Raw genomic sequence first — 23,722 nt, 5'->3', positions numbered from 1 at the left:
GCTAGGTCCTGCATGGTTGCTACGAGTCCTATTTTCTTTATATCTTTTAATATTTTTTTGAACTTCAATTTTGGAAACAAGTGTTTTTTAAACTTAATTTCCTTTGATTTTACATTTCTATCTGTGGGTGGATTATTTTGTATCTAATCCCCTAAGAAATATCTCCTGAAAGCTGAATAACATTTGCTTTATGGCCATTTTGAGTAAACCTTTTTGTAAACTAAAGAAAGGAAGGGTTCTCTCTGACTTCTGCACAGCACTGCACATAGCTAGAATACATAGCAGGATTACACTACTGAAACCTTTTAATTGCGATTGGTTGGAGTCTGGATTAACACTGTTGTAGATCAAAGAGCTGAGCTCTGTTTGGCAGGAACACAGCGATTCAGACATAATAAACTTCAGTAACCTGCATTGGGAACATGTGAAAGAACATTTTTTTTTGCTGCGCTCTTTGTTCAAATGTTCTAAAGAGAAACAGTGTTTCAAGTGACAAAGGAGTAACACCCAATCCAACAGTAACCATGGAATTTAACAGCAGGACACAAATATTTCTTGCCTGTTTGGGGAAAACACTGTTCATGCACAACTGCAGTAACACTGACACCTTGTGGAGAGTGGAAAGTAAAGGGGTTGATAGCTTTATTGTGCAAATCCTTTGATGTAAACCCTTCAATGTGGATACACAGTACTGCATCTGCATGTACAGAGCAAGATGATAATATCAAAAATATTTTATAAATATTTTCCAACTGGTACAAAGCTTTACAAACAACAGAGTTGCATTGAAACACAACCAATGTAAGTGTCTGACTTGCACAATACAATCAGCATCACAGTACAATAAGTATTTCCTGGGCTGAGGTTTTAAAGTCAACTTGAATCGGAAATTATAACACATTTTCCATCTGTGCCATGACATATTCCGGAGGTATCAGGGAGTGTCTCTGATCTGGCTGAGTGTTTTACTTGATGATAAGTTGGAGTAGGGGGGTGAAACATGGTATTATTGGTTTATGTTATTTTTATGACGATCAATAATCAGAGAGGCTTACATGTAGGCAAAAGTCATTATGCTTCGAGTTTTGTCTTTTAAATGACATGATAGGATGAATTGTGCTTTGTATGCCCAGGGACTACACTCTAAAAAATACAAGTGTTCTTTGAGCATTGCCATAGAATACCCACTTTTGGTTCCCTAAAGAACCATGCTGGTTAAATAGAATGTGTGAGTGTGAAGAACCTTTTAAAGGCTTAAAGCACTTTTTTTTTTTAGAAGAATTTAAGGGTTCTTTCCAGAGCCACGATGTACATGTCTGTTAAACATTCAAAAGGTTCTTCATATACACACACCTCATTTACTGAATTGCAGCATTTGTAAAGCTACATGACAACAGCATAAGTCTCTCAAAACAACTTACATAAACCAACATTAACATTTTTAAGGCTGCTTTCGTCGATTTCAATGTCATCTCATCCCCTTGGGATTATAATGTTCTAGCAAAACTGATACGTAGAACTGAGTGAAAATGAAAATGACAGACACCCTGCATTTATTCTAAATGTATCAAAATCTTATCAAATCTGTTAATGAGTGTTTTTTTTTTAAAGTTTGAGTAAATTAAGTTTGAGTAAATTTCCTTTAGGTTAACAGCGACCAGCTACTGTAATAAACTGTCTCAGCAAGTTAGTGTAGCAGGTCAGTAAAGAGGCAGTATGAGACTGTTTTGTGTTAGAAATGTAACTCTCATGCACCAGAATGTCTTACTTTGGGAGAAAAAAGAAAAAGAAGAGATGGATGAATGAATATAATTAATGTTTATGTTGCAGTGAGGACCCCATTAATTCAAATGTACACTATTTAACTATCTTCAAGACTTAATATTTATAAAATTGATTTCATAAAATAAAAATTTAAACAACTACAAGAAGGCAGGCAGTATTACAGCAGCTTGTTTTCATATTTCATAAGGTTTTAAAAACTTTTCCCACTGTCACTGAGCAGTGTAGTGACATGACAAAGCAGGAGAAACTGATTGGTCCTCTTGTGTGTATTGAAAGTGCTGATTGGCTTGCAGATAGAACCTTGTAGAACTAAGTTAGAGTTTTATAATGGAGATAGAATTTTTTTGTTTTCTGGACAAAGAGTCCAAAAAAACAAAAAAAAACAAAACAAAAAAAACCACACCTCTCATAATATTAAGACATTGTCACAGAATAAGATTATATGACTAGGTCAATTTTGCCAAAAACATCAGGTAGAAGCTCATAACTGCAAAAGGACAATTTCACCTCAGCAAGTATTATGACAACTGACACTCGTTGGAAAAAGCATTATTAAATGGCTATATTGTCATGCAAGGCTTATATGAGTGTTGTGTAGCCTTATGAACGTTGCCCTACAGTAGTGTTACCAAACCTGCTCTACTGAATGGCTTGTGGGGGAAACCAAAGTGCTTTTTAGCTCAAAGAACCCTTTTTGATCCTATGGGTCTATTTTGATTTCAAGTTGACTTTAAGATAAAATTCCCATGAAACAAGCAAACTTTTACATACTGATTTACCTTTCCACATTATATAATGCTTTTACACACTGTATTATAAGCATATATAAAAAGAAAGTACACTGCATGTGTAGCTGAGAGTATTACATAATAGGAAAATTATATCATCACAAAGTATGATATATTAATTGATTTCTCTGTAAAACTTTTAAAATGATTTAAGTCATCTTACAAACTATTTAAAATGAATAGCTATAAAGACTGCCTTAAATTGGATTGTAAATCACAAACATTGTAAGAACAAGGCCATATGCAGGTCTGCATGGAACCATATCAATGCAACAGAACGGAAGATTTTACATTTTCGCAGTTCTTGTAATACAGTCATACAGTACAACCATTATTTAATTCCACTTAAACAAGCTCAGTGTCCCTTCATGTGTGCACAATAATACAAGACACACAGCTGAGATCCAGTAAGGCACTAGCATGGAACATTACACAAAGCATGAAGAAAAGAAATCCATTGCTGGTTTCTTGGTCTTTAAGGCTGCCTTACTGCCACCATGTGGAGGCAATATGCACAGCAGTGTTGATGAGCTTAGCATCTGTCCATCGAACGAAAAGGTGATCTTCCCACTGTGCAAGCAATACCTGCACTTGCTTACAGGAACGAAATACAAGGAAGATTATTCAAAGAGAATGGAAGTCTTCAGCTTGAGATACCATCGCTTCACAAGGAGCAGTGAAAACAAACACGTGAATATCTCCTATAAACATATCAAATCATTGTGCAAGCCATAGCAGGCCACAAAGCATACATGAAGCAGCCACAGTAGCCCCGTCTGCTCCCCTCTAAAATCCAAATTACTGCACCTAAAGTTCATTACTGAGAAGAAAAAGCCAACCTTCACTGCAAAGCTGACTGAAATGGCCATCACCTACTCTGTGAGTGGCCTTAAAATAATACTACTAATAATACTAATAATAATAATAATAATAATAACAACAACAATAATAATAATAATTTTAAAATGTCTTAAAAGGATCTGAAATTTTTTTTAAACCACACTTGAGACTGTAAAAGTTAAAATGTAGAACAAGTCAATATACAAATAGAAATGACAAAACATGGCAAAAGGGTTTCAACGTCCAGTAAAGCTGTAATTTGTAGATTAAATCCACTTCTCTCATCGTCCCATCACTTGTCTGGACACACTCAATCTCTGTGTATATACAGTCCATACTTGAGTTTGAGAGCTGTCAAATTAGTCCTTCACTGATTAGACATCTGTGGATCTGCTGTCAAATCTTGCACTCAGTTCCCTAAAACAATAAAAGGGAAACATCCCTTAAGTGTCATGACAAAAAGAAAAAAAATATATAAGAAAGAAAATCATCAAATGATACTTCTTGGAGTACTCACCACAGCTCCTCTTTCAGCCTGCGCAGTTTATCGTGTAGCCTGACGTTCTTCACTCGGATGGGGTTATCAGGCACAAACCAGGCAACAATGAACTTGCATATCACCACAACATGCTGTAGAGGAGACGGAGTAATGACTTGTACTGATCAGCCACACTATTTTAAAATTTAAGGGATTCAAATGAATCTTGAATAAAAGCTAGCAGCGAACATTTCGCATGATCCCATTTGGATAAAGCTACGAGACCCCTTCTAGCTTTCATTCATTACTGGCATTATTTGTGTGACTCAAGTGTGTGAAAAAGAAAATACACAGTATAGTGAAAAAAACCATCAGCAGGAACACTGAGAAAACTGCACACTGGCATTCACAGGTCTAACTGACATACCTCAAACAAGATAACAAAGGCAAAGCGGGCAGCCAGTATGAGCCAGTACTGCGAGGTGTAACTATGGTCCTTTCCACTGCGGTAGTCCTTGTAACTGGAGAATGACAAAAGCATATTTATAGAAGCCAAGAAAAAGTAAGCTCTCTTTCACCTAGTGCTAATTTCACTGTAACATTATATCATTAGTCCATTAGAGGAACAATCAGGCATTTTTCAAACGATTTTTTTTTATCTGCCACATCTGTAGCCATGGGCACCAACTTAGGTTAAACCCTGGACATTGACATTGGGACTGGGCTTTGTTTTACAATAGTTTTGTATTAAAGATTCACCACTATTTTACTATTATCAACATTACATATAGATAGTCAGAAGACACATATAGGTTCACTAGTCACTTTGGACAGTAAATAACATGGCTTTACTTCTGTTGTAGAGATCTCTACTTCTGATCCCTGTCACCAGAAGACAGGGTTACCAACCAGAGTTGGTAAGTTCTATGCATTGAATAATTTACGTCGAACCCCTCTGAATGACTTTCTTTACCTCACAACTGCTGAATTATACAGAAATTCACAAAATCCAGTGAAATTCCCCCGTACATGTAATTTTACTATTGTGGCTATTATCATGCTGTTCTATACACTTCCCCTACTGTGGCGTTTCTCAGATTTTGTGTTAGCACTGGGGCACTCCAAATATAGCTTTGGGGTTAATAGGATTTATTTTCTTTTCAAAGGGATGTCTGTGTTAAATTGGCTTGGACAGGATGCTACAGTTGCAGCAGATTGAGATTCTGTTGAAAAACATGAAAATATTTCTTTACGTCGGACAAAGGTTTTATTGGCCTTTGAAGTTAATGGGAAAGATGAGTGAATGTAACCAATTTGTCTCACACAGTGACACATGCATGATTTAACACATCATTTAACAGTTTTATCTGTTCATGTAAAAGAAGTAAACATTCATTATACAGACTCCTACCTGCACTGAGTGACATTGAAGCCATTTAATGCCATCTGATCTATGAAGTCTTGCTGCACTTTTTCATCTGACATATATGCAGTGGTGAGGGTGTAGTTAATGTAGCCAGCCATGCACCTGATAGAAACAGCTAAATTACTCAACAGCTCTATTAAACACAACTGGAGACAGTCAGCAACAATGGTCACTTTCTGGCTTAGATATGAAGCCAAATTAGCCTTTTATCTTTTAAAGGTAAACTCAGCTAAGCACACTTTATGGGGGGTGTTTTACATATCCATCCTGTTCATCTTATTGCAGGTTAAATAGAAGCACTGTGCATTTAATGATACATTGTAAGGAGTGTCAGCAGATGGCAGCAAAAACAAAAGCAGAAGTAGGTCAATGAATGGGTACTGACTGCAGGTCAGTGGATGACCCATTGGCACATGGTCCGTAAAGGTAGCGGTAAACCAGACGGGGGACAAATTCAGAAGAGATGCCGATCACTAGTCCGTTAGCAATGATGGCCATCACCCCAATTGCCTCTAATATTTTGGTCCACACACCTGAACAAACACACAAGACAATATCAGCAAAGTCTGAATGAATTTGCATAACCTACTGAAATGTTAGTGACACAGTTGAATTGAAATTACGTGGTGAGTTAAGTTAGGAAATACATAGACCCCTGGGTGTTATTTTGTAGTTGGCATCATACTCAAACAAGGAACAAATAAGTAATTCTGAAAAATAACCAGCGTTTTAGAAAATCATTGGAAAGGAGTTCCAAATCGAACACATCTTTTCCCCTGTACATTTCCCCAAACCATCTAAGACTGCCGCGCATTGAATTGACATAACATGTCAATTCTGGCAACTTTATCAAAATACCACAGGCAACACTAACACAGCCCACAATTTGCATAGCTGGTGATGTTATATAACAGTACTGAAGTACAAATTTAGATCTACTAACGAGTGTTAACATGCTTGCAGCACTGATGTAGCAATTTTCGCATTTCAACTCTTTAACAACCTCTTAATTCAGAGGATCCAGTGTGATGGCAACATTAAGTTTTCCCACAGAGAAGAGCGGCTTACATCCAGAGTTCCTTGTTTGGGCTTATCCCCGACTTCAGTTGTATATTTACATTCAATTTACATTATTTATCAATGCTCTCAAGTCTTTTCCATTTATTTTGATGTTAAGAAATAGCAAAAACCTGGAAAAAAGTGGGGATGTGCATTCTGGATAATTTTGGTGTTTGAGTATCCATATTCCAAGCAATTTCAGCTACAATTAGTGTAGGGCTGTAGTTGATACTCTTTAGATGATAGCAGCATAGTTTCATTTTGAATGTTTTATTATTCAAAAATAACCAATGGAAATCATTAGGTTTTTGTATCGGATGAGTAATAGAAGCTGCCTTTTCAGAGGACCTAATGAGCTCATCTTCACAAAGTCTCTTCCTTTCGAAGGATGACGTGGTACATGCTACTTTGTCAGAGAAATATATTTTCACTCTTTCTGGACCTAGTTAACATCAGCTAGAGTATTCAGCCTGGTTAGTGTAGAAGCAGCCTCTCTGCTTAACAATGCACTCTTAGGCAACATGCTTACATTCAAGCACTGCTGTTTCATAGTATTACATACCTATTCACCATACTGTCACATTTTATAGTCCATTTGAAATTTCAAATCAGCATTTTTTTTCTTAACTTGTTAATAAATTCTGTACTGGTTTCAATGAGATAAAAGTGAAATATAATACATTTTAACTTATACCATAAATACCATACATTTCATACATACATGATTGTCAACAATCAATTAAAATGTTCAATAGATCAATGATTGCATCTCTTAACAGAATACTGTATGTGCAGGAATACAATCGTGGCTCACCAATATCATTAGTTTTTTTTGGCACTAGACGTCGCTCCAGACGCAGCATCTTGATGGCATCTAGTCGGATCTCAAATATGTTGTTAATCAATGCCAGTAATGGAGCCAGGGGAAATGCGGCCACAAAGATGGTGGTGAAACTGAACTGTATCACTGCAGAGAGAAGAGAAAGCATTATGAGTGCAAAGTGGAGCTCAGCCCAAAACATGGACCAAACAACATAATCTAGATTGTTTACAGAAGGGCTGAGCAGGTGTTTTCAGAAGCTGAAAGTGACCTCTATATAAATGGGTTACAGAAGATAGAAAACTAGAAAGACTGTCAAGTGCTGTTCAAACACGCTCACCCATTTCCAGGAATTCATTAAACAGGCTGAAGGCATTAACAGTATTGAGATGGTAGTTTCTCAGCCAATCACGGAGATTGCAGATGTCACATGGTTCGATGTCAGCACCATCCTCTCGACATGCCTTCCGGTAGCAGTTCCCACACTTCCTGAGCTGCTTATTAAATGCTGTTCGCTTCAGACAAAGCTTAAGCCAACTAGAGTGGAATTGGGTGGAATAAAAGAGGAACTTAAACGTAAGAAGTAAAACTCATAAATTCCAACATTTCTATATAAATAGTGAATATGACAACCAATAAGGTAACACTTTACTTGAACCTTGCACTTGACAAAAGACTGACATAACCATGCCATAAACATGTGAGATAGATGTAATATTCTATCATATGTCATCATGACAGAGGGTAATATAATTCATGATTTATTTAATTTAGTTATACAATAGTATCAAGTTACTATTATTACCAATTGTCATGATATAATCGTTGATTTCACCTGTTAATTTCTGCTCTAGAGTTCTGTAGTTAGCCATCATGACATCATACAATTTGTCAAATGAAATGAAGTAATACAACACGGTTATATTATTGGTCATAACATCAGAACTCATGACTGCTTATGACATTTACATGACATGTTTACGGCATGGATATGTCAATGTTATGTAGCAGTGTTACCACAAATACTAAGAATGTTGTAACAATGTACTGCATGACACATTGCTAGTTTACATTTGCACATTCCACACAATATGTTACTCTACAGCAGATCACTGCATGTTTCTAGGAATTCAGTTAAGCAAATAGTTAATTAATGCACTTACGGCCCAGTGAACTCAAAAATGTTGCTGATGGTTTGTTTGAGGGCCAGAATGATGGCCATTTGGATGAAGAGGTCAGTAAGGCAGCCGCTGGGGTGGCACTGGAACAGATACATTACCTCAGCCATAAGCAGACACAGATATAACATTGGTGCAAATATGTCAGGGACAACTATAATCTGCAACATGCCAACATCTATTTTATACAAGAGAGAAGCTTACTTATTTTACATTCATAAAATATATAAATCTTACCTCCTCCAGTCTCCATTTCCCTGCTATTTTCACATAGTTTCCTGGGTAGCCATTAATCCTGAACCAAAAACAAGTGGTTACTGTGAAGTACATGCAGTGCTGTCTGTCACATAAACAACAGCCAGATCATATAGTGGTAGGCATGAATAAATGCATTAGTGCAACACGATGCATTGATATGAAGATGCTGATTCAACTGCACTGATGTTGTAACTTCTGAATCCACTGCATCTTATATGAAGAAAAAAAATTGGGGGTACATTATAATTTATTTTCGATTGTTACAATTGATTTTATTAATATTCAATAAAGCATATATTAGAGATGCACTAAAGCCACTTTTTCCTCTTCTGTTGCCAATAGCGATACCCGATCCTTAAGTACAATACTGAGGACTGACAGTGATACTAACTCCATCTAACCTCATTAACCTATAAGTCCTGATATTTATACAACTACATTTTTAAAAATATTTTATTTTGGTCTCTATGTTCTGTGTTACACGCTCAGCTTAGCTAGACGGCATTTACTTGTTGGACTATATTTATTAGATGCTTAAGAAAACGTATTTGTCTATAACCTGTATGTAGTTGGTATTTACTGCTATACAATTAGTAATTAGAACCATGTTAAACAACTAAGGCTGGACATACACTACACGACTTTTAAAATCTTTATTTAAAAAATCTTTTAAAACAGATTTCTAAAATGGAGAGCATCACAAACTTCATGCCAGTTTGTCACAGAATTTTTTGTCTTTTTGACATGAGGGCACTCAAACTAGATGACAAGGTAAAGAGTCTGTCTGTTTTGATAGACATACAGTTCGTTAGTGTGGCCTTCATTAGGTCCAGCATAGCTCCACAGGTGGAATCAAGTCAGTGGAAGAAATAAAAAATTCTCCTGGCTATCACCGAGTTTCAAACTGGGCAAACCAACTCTCTGTATAATTCTCCCCCTGAAGCAGGGGCTAGACGTCTTGGGGAAGGAGGGGATATGTAAATTCTGTTTTTGCTTATGAGACCACTTATAACCACCACTCTAGCGAATACTTTATACGCCGTCAAATTCCTGATGATTTCTGATCCTTCTGCCATAAAATTGTTTTGTGGTGTCAGTCATAGGTATCATATCCCATCACCAACACCAATACTGTGTTTAAGTCCCAACTATTCAAGCACGGCATATACCAAGGCATGCATGCATACATTACGTACGTACGTACACACACACACACACACACACACACACACACACACAAAATGAGGGAATTATCAAGTATTCAAAATCAAATTGACTTAATTTACACTTCTGTCTACCGCACAATTTCTAGAAACAATTCAGAGATTGGTAAATCGATAGATCTGCCAATTAAATAGTAATCTGATTATTAATTAATACATGAAATCGGACACTCTTTACCTGCCCAGGAAGAATGCCACATAGATAAGAGATGAGAAGAGAGTGAAAAACTGAAAGGTGAACATCTTCACTGTGAAGCTTCTCTCAGTGGCTGCAAATGAGCGAATCTTTTCTGTAGGGTCAAACAAACAAAAAGCAAAGCAAAATGCCATTCGAGATTACTAATGTTACTGGAGAAATAACAGGCAATTAAGTGTTGCACAGTGTTCAAAAATCTTCTCAAGCAAACCTGCTCACCTAGTACCTGAGAGCATATTACACTAGGTGTAGTTCAAGTATAATATGAGTGATCTCTTCATTCTTTATACGTACCGATAGAACACAGCTTAAAGGCCACAAATCTGTTCACCTGAAAAGAGGCAAAAATGAGACAAAGTTAAATAGCACTCTACTGTCATTATACTAAAAGTTGTAATGATTTCATACGTTATCACCGATATGCTGTCTCTTCAAAGGGTTTCTCATTTGACATAATTCATGGAAACCACAATTAGTCCTATCATAGTAAAGTGTCTCTCATTACATTAAGTGAGATGCTGATGAAATTTGTTAAATCCATGTGATGTCTGGGGACATCAAGGAGAATTCGGGAACCGAATTCTGTTCTTTTAAGCAACCCAAGAAATCAACTACATTTTTAAAAAGGGAAATTTTTGTTACTTTTTCACTATATGTATGTTTACAAGCATAGATGTACTGACTGCTAATCTAAATGGTTTTAAATAATGAACCTACATTTAACACAAAATTACACAGAAGCCTTGAGACATCTCTCTCTCTCTCATATATATGGTGGTCAGCCCATTGTTCTGAGAACACCGGTAACTTATTTGATCTTGTTTTTGTTTTTTTTGGTCCTTGAATTTCTCCTAATTCTCAAAGATTCAATCTTTGAGTGCCGTTTATCTGATGGTGACAATTTTGGTTGTCTTCAAGGACTTGTTTGTCCCATTTTACCTACATCCTTTAATAATTTTTTAATTCCAGTACTCGTTTCTTAATTTATTTTCCTTTAACATCCTTCTTCCTTACGCAAGTGGATTATTTTATTTCTTCAGACATTTCTCCTAAAAATAAATGACTTGTACTTACTGGCTGTTTTGACTGGAAATTAAATAAATGAAAGGTGGTCTCTGACCTTTGCACAATGCTGTACATAATAGAGCTCCATAGATTTACAAGATTTTTAACACAATCACAAATCTTGAGTTGCAAAGCATGTAGAACCTGAAAATGTGCGTACCATTTCATGTAAACACATCCTTTAAAATAAATCACTGTGAAAAATGAGGCACTGCTGCTGCCTTGGTGAATACGGTCCCTGCTGGCTTTACTTACCTTAGTCATGATTAGTATGGTGAAATAGTGCAGCACTGCCCCCAGTATAATTGCTAAAACACGGGCATTTTCTTTTAGGAACTCCCAGGAGCACTCTGACAGAAGCATTGTAGACACAATCCGGCAGATGACCAGAGCATGGGTCAGACCTATGATCACCACCAGCTGCACATGGTGATAGACAGAGATACTTTACAAATTTGCTACAATCAGTAATTGTCACTGCAGTAGAAAGTAAGAAATAAGATTTAATAAAGGCTTATAAGTTACATGAAGGGTGACTGATTTATTACTCTCCATTTATCAGTAGCACACCCACACACACTTACTCATCACTCTTTCACATTTTCATAAACATTCAACTGTTTATGTAATATCACAAATTCATTCTCTTACCACCAGTGTGACCAGAAGCATAACAACAATGCTGTGCAAGTATGAGTGATTAAAGTCTTTGGGTTTACAGTGTGGGTCATTTATAATCTCCAGGATCAGTTCCTCCTGTGGACACAATAAAGCAGCCAATTACTGGCATATACTGCTTATCCCTCATTTTAAAATGTAAACATCATGATTTACTAAAGCTAAAAATGTGTTGATTTTTGGTTTGAGGTAGAAGACTAATTTTTAAGAGCTTGCTAAATAATAATCCAAACTAAAAGTTGCAAAGTTTTATATATATGTACTACTTCATGGTTTTTCAAAGGCATCTAAAACGGAAATCCATACAGCCATAAGCCTCAGCAGGTTCTAAGAAATGCATGTATTTGCAGTATTACTTTTAAAATGAGAGGTTCATTTTTCATATTTTTTTCCCAAAAAAACATGGAGTGAAGGTTTTGTGTCAGTATTATGTCTGATTTCATTAAAGAATTTCATTAAATCAGTTAATGCTAAAAATCATGTAAGCTAAAGACTGTATAGAACAGAGCATGCTTGGGTGTTTCACTGCTGCTCAAATTCATTGTCATTATTTATTAATTATTAGATTCTGAATCTTTTTTTTTTTTGACAAAAATTTCTGCCTTTTTCTCTTTCGGCCAAAACAGAAAGTGCTGTTTTCTACTGTTTTTGGCCGAATTTTTTTGTTGGCTGAAATTTCAGTACATCTATAGAGGTCTGGACTCTTTGTTGGGGGGTAGATGGACATTTTACAAAGGATTTGAGGTTTCAGATTGTATGCCTGCCAGTGTTTGTCTTATATTAAATTCAATCAAAAATCAACGTTTGAGTAAAATGTGTAAAATGAACCAGATGTGCTAGAGCAGGAATAACTTTGGATTTTGAGAGCTGACTGCTTTCATGTAATATTGTTGCTACTGCTCAAAATCCCTGCATTGAATTTATTACATTCAAATATATACACCATTTAAACATAAAATAAACTGGATTCAGGTACTGACAAAAATCTGAAAAACATTCATGTGGAAATGATATTCACATTTAGATGAAGTAAGTTTAATGCATTTATTTTAGCACAGTAATGAACTGATTTAAATAAATAAATGAATAAATAATAAATACACCACCTCATCCTCATTCCAGTCAAAAACGTTCCACTTTGAGACGTGCAAGGATCGATGCCTCTTCCACAGCTCCAGGAACAGTGTGGCTATTTTAAACAATTCATTGTTAAACATCTCATACAGTCTGCAAATATTTGCTTTAGAGAGAATGGAAGAACACAGGCGTGGAACATCACGTACCCCAAACAGCCATGAACATTGCAAAGGCCACAGTTCCTTCATTGTCAAACAGATGGCTCACCTAAACAATAAAAGTGTTATTACATAAATATGTTCAATGATCTTCAAAGATCTTCATTCAACAGAGGGTGATAAAGCAATAAGCTACACAAGGCTTGTATTTAACGGCTTTTTCGGAATCAGAATTAAGCCTTTTTGGCCAGGTATGCTTAAACATACAAAGAATTTGGCTTTGGTTACACACACACACACACACACACACACACACACACACACACACACACACACACACACACATGTAAACCTTGCATTGTGCAAAGTAAGTGTCTTAAGTTAAAGTGCTAAGTGCAGCAGCAGTTAAAAGATGTATAGTGGCAAAAAAGGGGATAAGTGGGGTAATAAGGCAGGTAAGTGAGGTGCAGAAAAGGTAATTCCATGGTTAAGGGATGATGGGTACAAAGTAATCCATGCTAAAATCACTGTAATGCACAACACTGAGTGAGTTATTGCTTTTAATTAAAAAAAAAAAAAAAAATATATATATATATATATATATATATATATATATATATATATATATATGGTGCAACAGTCAGAGATGCTTTATTTCGCATTATTTATTATTTATTATTTATTTAGTGTCCAGTCAACCAGTTCAAATCATGAATTTGTCAGCATCAGTGAAAAATCACAAAAAATAGTTAAAAGAAAATAACTCAATACCTCAATATCAGATTTTCAGTATTTAGTGTACCCTTTTCTCTTTTTGGGAGACTTGCTTATAGTCTTTCAAAGAAATTTGCATGGATAGTTTTGAGGGTTTTTTTTCATTTGTCTATTTTTTTTTCAGTAACAGTTTGTGCTCAGCTACACATCTTTTTGGTGTTGAGCTGTCTTCTCACATGGAAGGATGGACCATTGAATTTTTCATAACTGAAGCGACGAAAGCTTTAAGTACTGTTTATCTATTGGTGACAGTTCTGGTGTCTACCAGGTCTTGCTTGGCTGGGAGTCCTTATTTCTCTAATAATTTCTTCTAATCATATTCTGAAATCCAGTCTTGGAAATTCCTGCTTTTTTGTTTAGTTTTTTTTTCTATTTATTTATTTATTTATACATTTTCCTTTTTTGACTTTTCCCTTCTCCTCAGAAATATCTTCTGGAAAAAGGAATCATTTTTGACTTAAATTTAACATGGGTGCCCTCTGATATTTGCACAGTGTGGTATAAGTTATAATTAAAGATAATCACAATAAAAATTCTTCTGCCAAGCAAAGTAGTTTGTTGCTAAGCAACTTAACGGCCAATAATTATTCCCTGAACAGTGCAATTGTTTTTAATAACTTGGTGCAATAAAACAGAGTTCAGCTGATGTGTGCATTTGTGATGTGTGTGTGTGTATATTCATATTTCAGATTATAGAACCAGAACTGTTGAGTTTGTAATGCACATTATTCTCTTACCTTGGCGTAAGCACAAGTGTCAGATAGTTTCCACATCTGGCAATGTTTGGAACATCTTGGACACATTGTAATATTGGACTCGCAGACTTCCTTTCTGCAGGTGCCAAGATAAGAACCAGGAAAAAGACACAACATTTAACCTTTGGCACTTTAGAACCAATTACATTCTCAGACATGTACATAGCTGACATATTTTTGAGTCACTCACATGAGGGGATTTGTATTGAAGAACGCCAAGCCATAAAGAAACACAATCACGCCGATGAGTGCTGCAGGGATCAGCAGGCGTGTGTACCAGCCCAGCCATAGAAAATATAATGCCACCTTCTCACCAAAATACTCCCTAAAACAAATACATACACTCAGCAAAACCATATAATATGTACAACAGGAATAGATGGGACACAACAATTCTCCAAAACACATTCTGTGAAAACGTTTGTGAGTGAGATATGGGGTGGGGGTGGCGGGTGGTTGTTGCTAAGAAGGACAACAGACCACACTTTTACCTGATATCGTTGACAGGTTGGTTAATGACATGTCTTAAAGCCCCCCAGTTTGCCCACTTTTTCTTCAGATATTTCTGCTGCCTCTTCTGAGATGCAAAAAAAATGTATATATCAATATGTTCCATACAAATACAAATCAATAAAGGATTGAGACAAAATACAAATGGGAAAAAAGGCAGTGGTCAACAGCTCCATGACCAGAGATAAATAATTAAGATTAAAACAAGCCCATTAACAAAAAAGACAGACAAACAAACCAACAAAAGGTTTACCTCATGGAGACAAAACAAGGTTTCAAATACACCTTGCTTTGCAAGATCCCTCAGGCCCTCTGGAGGGGTTTAGAAGAATAAAGAAAACTTTGTTAACTTGGCGACTGCAACACCACCAGATCTCTGCTGAGTTCTAAAGATGGTTTTATGTTCATGTTCTGATACTGGAGATATTGCTGCCAATATAAGGTTGCTATGTCTTATTTGGTCCTGCTATATTTACCGCAATCTAAAAATGTTCAAAATATCTGCTTCAGCAGGTTCATATGTAGGTAAGGCCTTGGTCATGTGTCCAGTGTCCTGTGACCACTGATGAAGGACTAGAGGATGACCAACACAAACTGCGCAGCAGCAGATGAACTATTGTCTCTATCTTTACATCTGCAAGGTGGACTGACAAGGTAAGAGTGTCTAATAGAGTGGACAGTGAGTGGACAAACTCCAGCAGCACTGCTGTGTCTGATCCACTCAGACCAGCACAACACACAATAACACACCACCACCACGTGAGTGTTACTGTAGTGCTGAGAATGATCCACCACCCAAATAGTACTTGCTCTTTGAGGGTCCATGGGGGTCCTGACCACTGAAGAACAGGGTGAAAGGGGGCTAACAAGGTATGCAGAGAAACAGATGGACTACAGTCTGTAATTGTAGAAACACAAAGTGCTCCTATATAGTAAGTAGAGCTGACAAAATGGACAATGAGTGTAGAAACAAGGAGGTGGTCATAATGTTATGCCTGACCGGTGTACAGTCAGTGTCCTAAAAAATCTCTGAAATGGTAACTTTAGGAAAGGTAAAGACACTACTTATCTTTAATGTACATTAACAAGATTTTATTCTAAATATTTTTGGAACATGTGATAAAATGTTCACACAACTTAAAGGACAGCTTTTTAAAATGAAAACAATACAGGCAAGTTTAGGCAAGATAGAATTAGATATATTAACATTGTGGAGATCCTAGTTTTGGCACAGGAACAATAACAGTTGGCTTCAAACCACAGCAATATAAGAATAGATATGTTACATACGTATGAATCTTTGCAGGGTTTTCTGTTACTACACTGAAAGCTACTCTCAGGCAAAATGATACGCATCCTTGATTGCGACTTTAAGTACATTATACAGTATTAAGGGCACTCTTCATTCAAGCAGCTGCTTGGTTTCAAGTGAAAACTCAAGAGAGAGTGTCAGTGTCAGGGCAGTGTGTTTGTGTATCATATAAAGAATGAAACAGTATGGCAATGGAAAAAAACAGTGATAGGGGGTTCACTCACCTCCTGTCCCAATGAATGTGTGGTGCAAGATGAAATGGACAACCCTGATTCTGCAGAAATGGAAGCCAATAAAATAAGATAGGATACTGATCACACATGACACCTGTATGAAGTGCATGCTTGTGTATTTTTTAAATATTTTTAAAAAATATAAATTAAACTAGATTAAGGGAATATAGCAAAACTATGGTCAGAGGTCCTTGCTCACCTGATGGTATCTGGGACACAGTCTTTCTGTTTGCAGACCCAGTTACAAGAATCAGACACCTTCAGCAGATACTTGTACTTCTCAAAGATCTCCTCAGGGGCACGGACACCATAGAACACCTTGTTTTCATGGATGATATGCTGTTATGAATGCAACATAGAGTGAGGAAAAGTGCACAATTATTAGCAACAATGTGATAAATAATAAACGCTCTAGTGTAGGTCTATTAGACCAATAGATTACTATGAAGATCATGGAAGTACGTTTAACTGGACAATAGCAAATCAGGCAGAGCCTTAAAGGATCTGAAATACTTTCATGGAAAAAACAGACATGCAGGAAGCCTTGACTCTTTTTCACAGTGACCATAAGATGCAATTTCTGTCTGTTTTGTTTGGAGGTCCCTCAACCTAAGTGTGCAATTTTTTCCCTCAATAATGTTGATGGAATATGTTTGGATGGACATGTGAATGCTTTACAATGCCTCAATGATGGGCGCGAGAGCTGGCGGGAAGGCGGGGCCCATATCCTGAACACCGCTGAGGGATGCAAGTGATGACAGGACGTCATCCAGCAAAGATGGGATGACAACGACAACATGAAAGCAGAATTTGGGACTCGCTTTCCGGTGTTTGGGACTTGGGCTCTCACCCCTCCTCTTTAACTCATCATTGCTCATTAGCAGTTCAACAGAGAGATATTTCTTTCAATTACATTAATCATTGGTTTTTACTACAGAGCTTAAAGAAAGAAGACTTATTTAAAAAAATGTATATACATACACATACACACACACACTGTGACCCAAAATGAATATTAATACATTTTAAGTGGTTATTTTGTTAATTTGAACAATTACATCTAATTCTTTAAATCATGTAATAGTTTAATGAATTTAATTATTAAGGCTTAGGGCTCCTAAAATGACCAAAAACTCACCGACACTTTTAGGTTCTTTGATTTCAGCATGTTGATGTAAGCCTCCTGCTTCTTGAATTTCGCATCGCCCTCATCTTCAACTATATGTGCGACCAGGATGCAGTCATATGATCGGACCACAGGCTTATTAGAGGTGCTCTGAAAAAAAGCATCAAGGAAAACAGTGGATACAAGAGCTCACACCTGCCTGGCGTACTGTATTGATGTGAATGTTCATAAATCACTGACAGAAATACAATGAGGTCATCATCATCATCAAGTCGTTATCTTCATCCATTGTTTGTGTAATTTATTTAATTTCATTTCTATGCTGCAGCTTCTTCGCCCATGTCTGGTCACATTGAAATGTCACTGCTATGGTTCATTTATCTCTGTGCATAGGTGCAAGTGGCTTTGGCTGCTGACAAGAAACGTAACTAAAGTAAGGGAAGTGGTGACAGTGTACAGTGCATGGTGGGGGGGGGGGGGGGGGGGGGTGGTATCTCGGTTCACAGCTGACTGTGAGTCTTATGAGAATCATATGATGTGTGGCAGCATTAAAAACACTGTCAGCCTAAAGAAATTGTTTGCCTTTACATTTTTGGGCCCTGAGCATATTATTTGGAGTATTTTCTTTACCCTCTTATTCTTTTCTCAGCTTCTGGCCTTTACTTTCCTTTTCATGTTTATGTGGATTTCTATGAGCAGCAGTCCCTATGACTAATGTTAATTATGTCAATGCAGTAAAGGTACAGACTACATCACTTGTGGCCCAGCGCGAGGGGAGCAAGGAGAGGTGGGGAAGAGCCTCCAAGATTTTAGGGATGCAAAATTCAGTTACAAGCTCTTAAGCTCTGGTAATATTCATTTTACACTTGCTACTTTGAGCTTTTTAAACTGCACAGCAAAGCACATTTTTTAGTCCAGACCTCTTCAGGGACCCCACTGCCTAGACTGATGTTCCAGAGTGATCAGTTCTGCTAGTAGTATTACCCACCTGTATGTTGCAAGGCATTTAAAAGAGTACAATTTCATGCACATGAAGAAAAACAAGTTCTGTCTAGTAGTTTGTTTCTTACCGTTGCTGGTAGCAAGGCTTCTCTGCCATTATCCATGCTCTCCTTGCTCCTCACCTGCAGCTCCAATTCATCCTACGGCACATTCACAGCCAGTTAAACACTTGTCTAATTTTTAGAATTTTGATAACAGTATCACAAAACGTACTCGTTTTTTTCTACTTTTTACACCAGCTTCATTTTTTTAACATTTCAAGACAAATTAATTAACATAAGTCTTCAAAAACAAACATTGAAGTTATTTTTATTTATGCATTTGTAGGTCCCAATAACAGATGCATATGTTAAGAACATGTTTAAGTTTCCATTTCAGAGATACAAAGTTTTTTTTATTTTATTTTAATGGCTGCAATGTCTTATTCAATTAGCAATATTACTGTGATGACATGTCCATAAAACAATGAAGATAGAGAAGCCATTATTCGAGCTTTGTGTTTCTAACCACACTCACCCACATCAGTCAGTAGGATGTGCTTTTAATGGCCATGCTAATCAAATGTAACTGTTTTATTGTGCACAAAAGTGCCTCCCTCTCCATTTGGTGACCATAAAACTACTTTAGTCTAATTCCAATGCAAATGACTATCTTCTCCTTCTTTCTGGTCTAGAAATGGGTAATGGGAATAGGATTCTGCTTTCAGGTTTATGATAAAAATAATAATAAAATACAGTACATAAAGAAGTCTATCTTTGGACATTTGTGCCATTCTGTATGTATTAAGTTTACTGTATTAGGTAACAAAATCAAGTGACATTTATTTTCAACAAACCAAGTAGGGGTGAGCAATATGGCCAAAATCATATGTCACTATAAGACATTTTCATGGAATTCTTCTCCAGGTTTTCTCCGCACACACAAGTGTCACCCATCAGTTTGATGTTGTGCTCAAAGGTGTTTTTCTCATAAACAAATATCATTTTGTTCAATATTTTATGAAACAACCTAAAGAACTTTGTTAAAGTTTACCCATGCTTAAAGTGTCCAGGTACTTTTTGGGGCTACTGTACATAAAAGAAAATCAACTCGGTTCTTATTTAAATCTGATAAGAGTAAAATAAGAGTGCTTTACGCAAATACAGTGCATTACATGCAAACACGTGACATGTGTGTGAACTGCTCTCACTCTTATAGATAGGCAAATGCTCAGCCTTGCTACCTGAGAGAGACTTGCCGTTATGTGACAACAGCAAACTGATCCTGCCACCATTTTTGTGTGGGAGTCTGAACACTTAGGTGTGGTTCTTTTGGTTCTTTGAAATGATAATGACCACATTAAAACATTCAACCGATCAGTGGGTGAAAGACCTGAACCACAGTACTTTATATTAACCAAGGTGAAGGTAGATGACAGAATATGTTCACTGTAACACCTGACACTATAAGATGAGGAAGAATATATAATCTGCAGTGACAGAAGAAGAATGATTACACTAGGGTAACATAAATACAGGCCCAGACATGACCCTATAACAGAGATTCCACAGAGAAATGCTGTTCATATTGAAAGCACGTGCTCGAGTTTGTTATACAAAGAAAGAGAGAGACGAGAGAGGGAGTACAGCTAAAAGCTTGTCCGCTTGTCTCCTCTTCTTTTTGAAACCATAACACAGAAACTCTGAGTGACACGAAATTCTCTAAACATAACCAGTCTAACCAGCACTGAGTCAGTCTTCATCATCATTTTTCTTCATTCTAATATACACCTCAGATACAGACTTACAAAATGCCATATTTTAAAACTGAAACTGTACGTATAAATAAATAAATACATCTAAACATATTTGAATAAATACTGCACTGATCTGTCACAATATTCCATATTCCTCTTAAATTTAAATATATTACAAGTCATTTGCCAAGGCTAATGTGACAGGCCATGCCCAAAAGTAGTGAAAATGTCCTTACCGCCACAGCCCAGTGTCGGAAAAACAAACTCCACCGGCTGTAACTGAAACTTTTTACATCTTAAAACTCTTCTATGTCTTCGCTCAAATGACTTTTTTACAAAGTGAAAGTGAAGGTCAACACATCTTCCATAGGGAACAGACTTACATATCTCAATTTTCTGCACACATGGGGGGGGGGTTACTATATGTGTTACAGACTCTGATAAATAAAATGATGTGTGGTTGACGTCTATTTTCAAATCATCTGGACAGCCAAAGTGCCCACAGAAACACCCATTAATGAAAAATAGCCAACAAACACACACACACATGGCAGTATAATGCTTATAAATAAGTAAATAAAATTAAATAAATAAATAGCCAATGTAAAGTTAGAATATAATATTTAGACAATACATCATTGTATCATTAATATATCATTATAGATCTAGTAGTAGCAGTATTAGTATAAATAAATGACTTATCATTATTATTATTAGTACTATTATTATTATTAAAGCACATCTTCACAAACTGATATTGATATAAGATGACAACAGGGTTATTACAACATAAGCAATACATATGTTGACCTAAGGTCTGCCATCCAGTCTAGAAAAAGAGGTTAATATCACGCCACACTAGTGCGCTAGTACATAACCCAGCCACGTAAAATGGAGCAAGCATGTTTGCCAGCGAGCCAACAAACCACAAAGCAGCCTGGCAGACCGCTTCAGGTATCACTACGTCACACGTGAGGACCTGAGATTACTTCACCCTCATCGGCACAAGAAACACAAACTCAAACGAGGTTCTCCCTCTAATATTCCGCTGAGAATAACTGACTGGCAATTCTGAGAAAGGTGTTCTCCAGAGAACCGAAGGAGGCTGAGCGGTTTGACCGTTCGACACCGCATTAAACCGATACTCGTCTCCAGCCGTCCTCCAGCGAACCTGTAGCACTCCAGGAGGAGAAGCGGCGGCTCGACTCTCCCTGCAGCGAGTAAGCCGGGGGTCAAAGACGTGTTCCTCCCAAATAAAGGTCGACCACCCCATCCCTCTACACAGAAATGCCCACGACTCCGGAGCGCAAAACCTGAGGGAGGCAACGAAAACAAGCCTGTCTCGCGCGTCCTCTTACCTCGCGCTCTTTGTAGAACATGGTGAGCTGTGAGAGACTCGCTCCGCTCCGCTCCAGGCGTAACGATCGGACACTGAGACGCCGGGTTCACTCCAGCGCTGTGCTCTCCATCACTGGTCAAATCACACGCAGGGCCAACTCCAAAAGAACTGAGCGGCTTGAGTAGCCGAACAGGTTAAGGAGCCGTCCACTTCCGCGTCTCCCCGTGGGAATCCCATGCGCAAAGGTATGTAAACGCCTACCTGTTGCTGGCCGGGAGATGTCAGACTCGTGAGTGAATTGTTCTTTTGAATCGACTCTATTCAACAACTGATTCACCAGTCCACATGAATCGAACCTTTTTTTTTGGAGTGGAACCCCCCCCCCCCCCCCCCCCACACACACACACACACACCCTACACATTTTAATATTTTCCATACATCTTTTTCCACTAAATGCTATGAAGTGTCTATGGAAGGCCATTTTCATATATAGCCATTTAATAAGTCATAATAACATATCAAGCAATCAATCAATCAATCAACCTTTATTTTGACTCAGATGTACATTGAGGGCAACCATAATTTTCAATGTAGCCGAGCATTTACAAAAACAGGGCTTGACATAACAAAGAAAATTAAAAATAACAGTGAATAAAAGATCTAAATGGATAAAAATAAAACGTGAGGTTTAAATGATAAGAGATTAAGATCAAAAGAAGATAAGAGATTAATAAAGTAATAATACAAATGAAAAAGTAATGACACAAAACGATGAAAAATAAATTTCATCTCAATGTTATAGTCAGAATGAGAATTTAGCTCGTAACAATTACTGTCTCATAATAATGGCATTACTTTATTTTCATTATGAGATAGAATCTCATTATCTTGAGATAGCAAGTCAAAATTATGAGATGCTAAGTCAATCATGAGACACTATGTTGTAATTATGAGATACTAAGTCATTATTAAGGAAATCCTTCTCGTTATTATGACTTACTAAATGGCTGTATATTTTTTCCACTGGTAGAAATGAGCTTCCAAAAAAGGACCGACTGTTAGCTTCATGTGTGTCAGAACACGGAAAAGATCACAATATTCATGTCAGGGATAATCTTACACCAGGATCCGGGTGGGGCACTATCAGCACTGATTTTGCATATAAATGGGGGTGCAAAGCTGTGGAGAGAGCGGGTGGGTCTGGGGTCTTGAGAATAGAATTTTTGCCAAAATGCTTGTTCCACAGAGTTAGACTTTATATTAAAGCTACACTATGTAAGATTTGGGGAATTGGAGATCTCTTTGGAAGACATTTTGTAACCATTGGTTTTGCTTCAGAAAACTGAAGCTCAGAACTCATTTAAAACTTGGTGAAGGACATGTCTTCCAAGGATGGTAAAGAATCATAACTTTATCAGTTTAATGTTGATTTTGCATTTGAGCATCTTTCATTTTGAGCCTCGGTGTGAGACAGTGAGTGCACAGCCTTAATAATCTTATCATAATTGGAAGTAGCCATGTAAACAGCATACTCCGATTCCTTAGATAGGGCATTATTAGATTTCTAGAAATCTGATAAAGAGAGCTGGATTTTAGCTCCGTTCTTGTTTTTCTCAGTGCTTGTATACCTTCACTCTGATTTCTTTTATTTTTCTCAGTCTGTGCATGTGTGAAAACATCAAACAGTGCTTAAAGCAACACCCACGAGACGGCAACAAAACACTTCCAAAGTGAAATTGAACTCAACATGCTTGATGAAATGAAGAATTTGAATATTCTTCATCTACTAGATGATATATGTTCATATTTTCTGCTAAATCGACGATGTTTAAAATATAAAAAGTTGAGTTTTATATTAAGTTTATGCCTCGTCATCTTCTGTGAGTTTATTGGTGAGTTACAAAGC

General features: G+C 37.0%; 1 protein-coding gene across 1 annotated transcript; it reads right to left on the bottom strand.

The window, feature by feature from the left end:
- Window positions 1–625: 625 nt before the first annotated feature.
- ano9b (anoctamin 9b) lies at window positions 626–22,090 on the bottom strand. The gene is made up of 24 exons (XM_017703538.2): window positions 21,835–22,090; window positions 18,810–18,881; window positions 17,752–17,889; window positions 16,813–16,952; window positions 16,605–16,654; window positions 15,322–15,380; window positions 15,050–15,135; window positions 14,749–14,883; window positions 14,541–14,634; window positions 13,078–13,138; window positions 12,901–12,983; window positions 11,768–11,872; window positions 11,372–11,536; window positions 10,346–10,382; window positions 10,034–10,145; window positions 8,612–8,669; window positions 8,360–8,457; window positions 7,537–7,733; window positions 7,191–7,343; window positions 5,703–5,850; window positions 5,303–5,419; window positions 4,319–4,412; window positions 3,931–4,043; window positions 626–3,830 (listed from the first exon to the last, which is right to left on the bottom strand). Exons 1-24 carry the CDS (start codon window positions 21,853–21,855, stop codon window positions 3,788–3,790), a joined length of 2,379 nt encoding a protein of 792 aa, XP_017559027.1. The 5' UTR covers window positions 21,856–22,090; the 3' UTR covers window positions 626–3,787.
- Between the last annotated feature and the right edge of the window lie 1,632 nt (window positions 22,091–23,722).

This window comes from Pygocentrus nattereri, chromosome 25 (genome assembly GCF_015220715.1).
Source record: "Pygocentrus nattereri isolate fPygNat1 chromosome 25, fPygNat1.pri, whole genome shotgun sequence".
NCBI classification, from domain to species: Eukaryota; Metazoa; Chordata; class Actinopteri; order Characiformes; family Serrasalmidae; genus Pygocentrus; species Pygocentrus nattereri.
The sequence above is the reverse complement of the archived record's forward strand: the minus strand, read 5'-3'. Positions and strand labels throughout refer to the sequence as shown.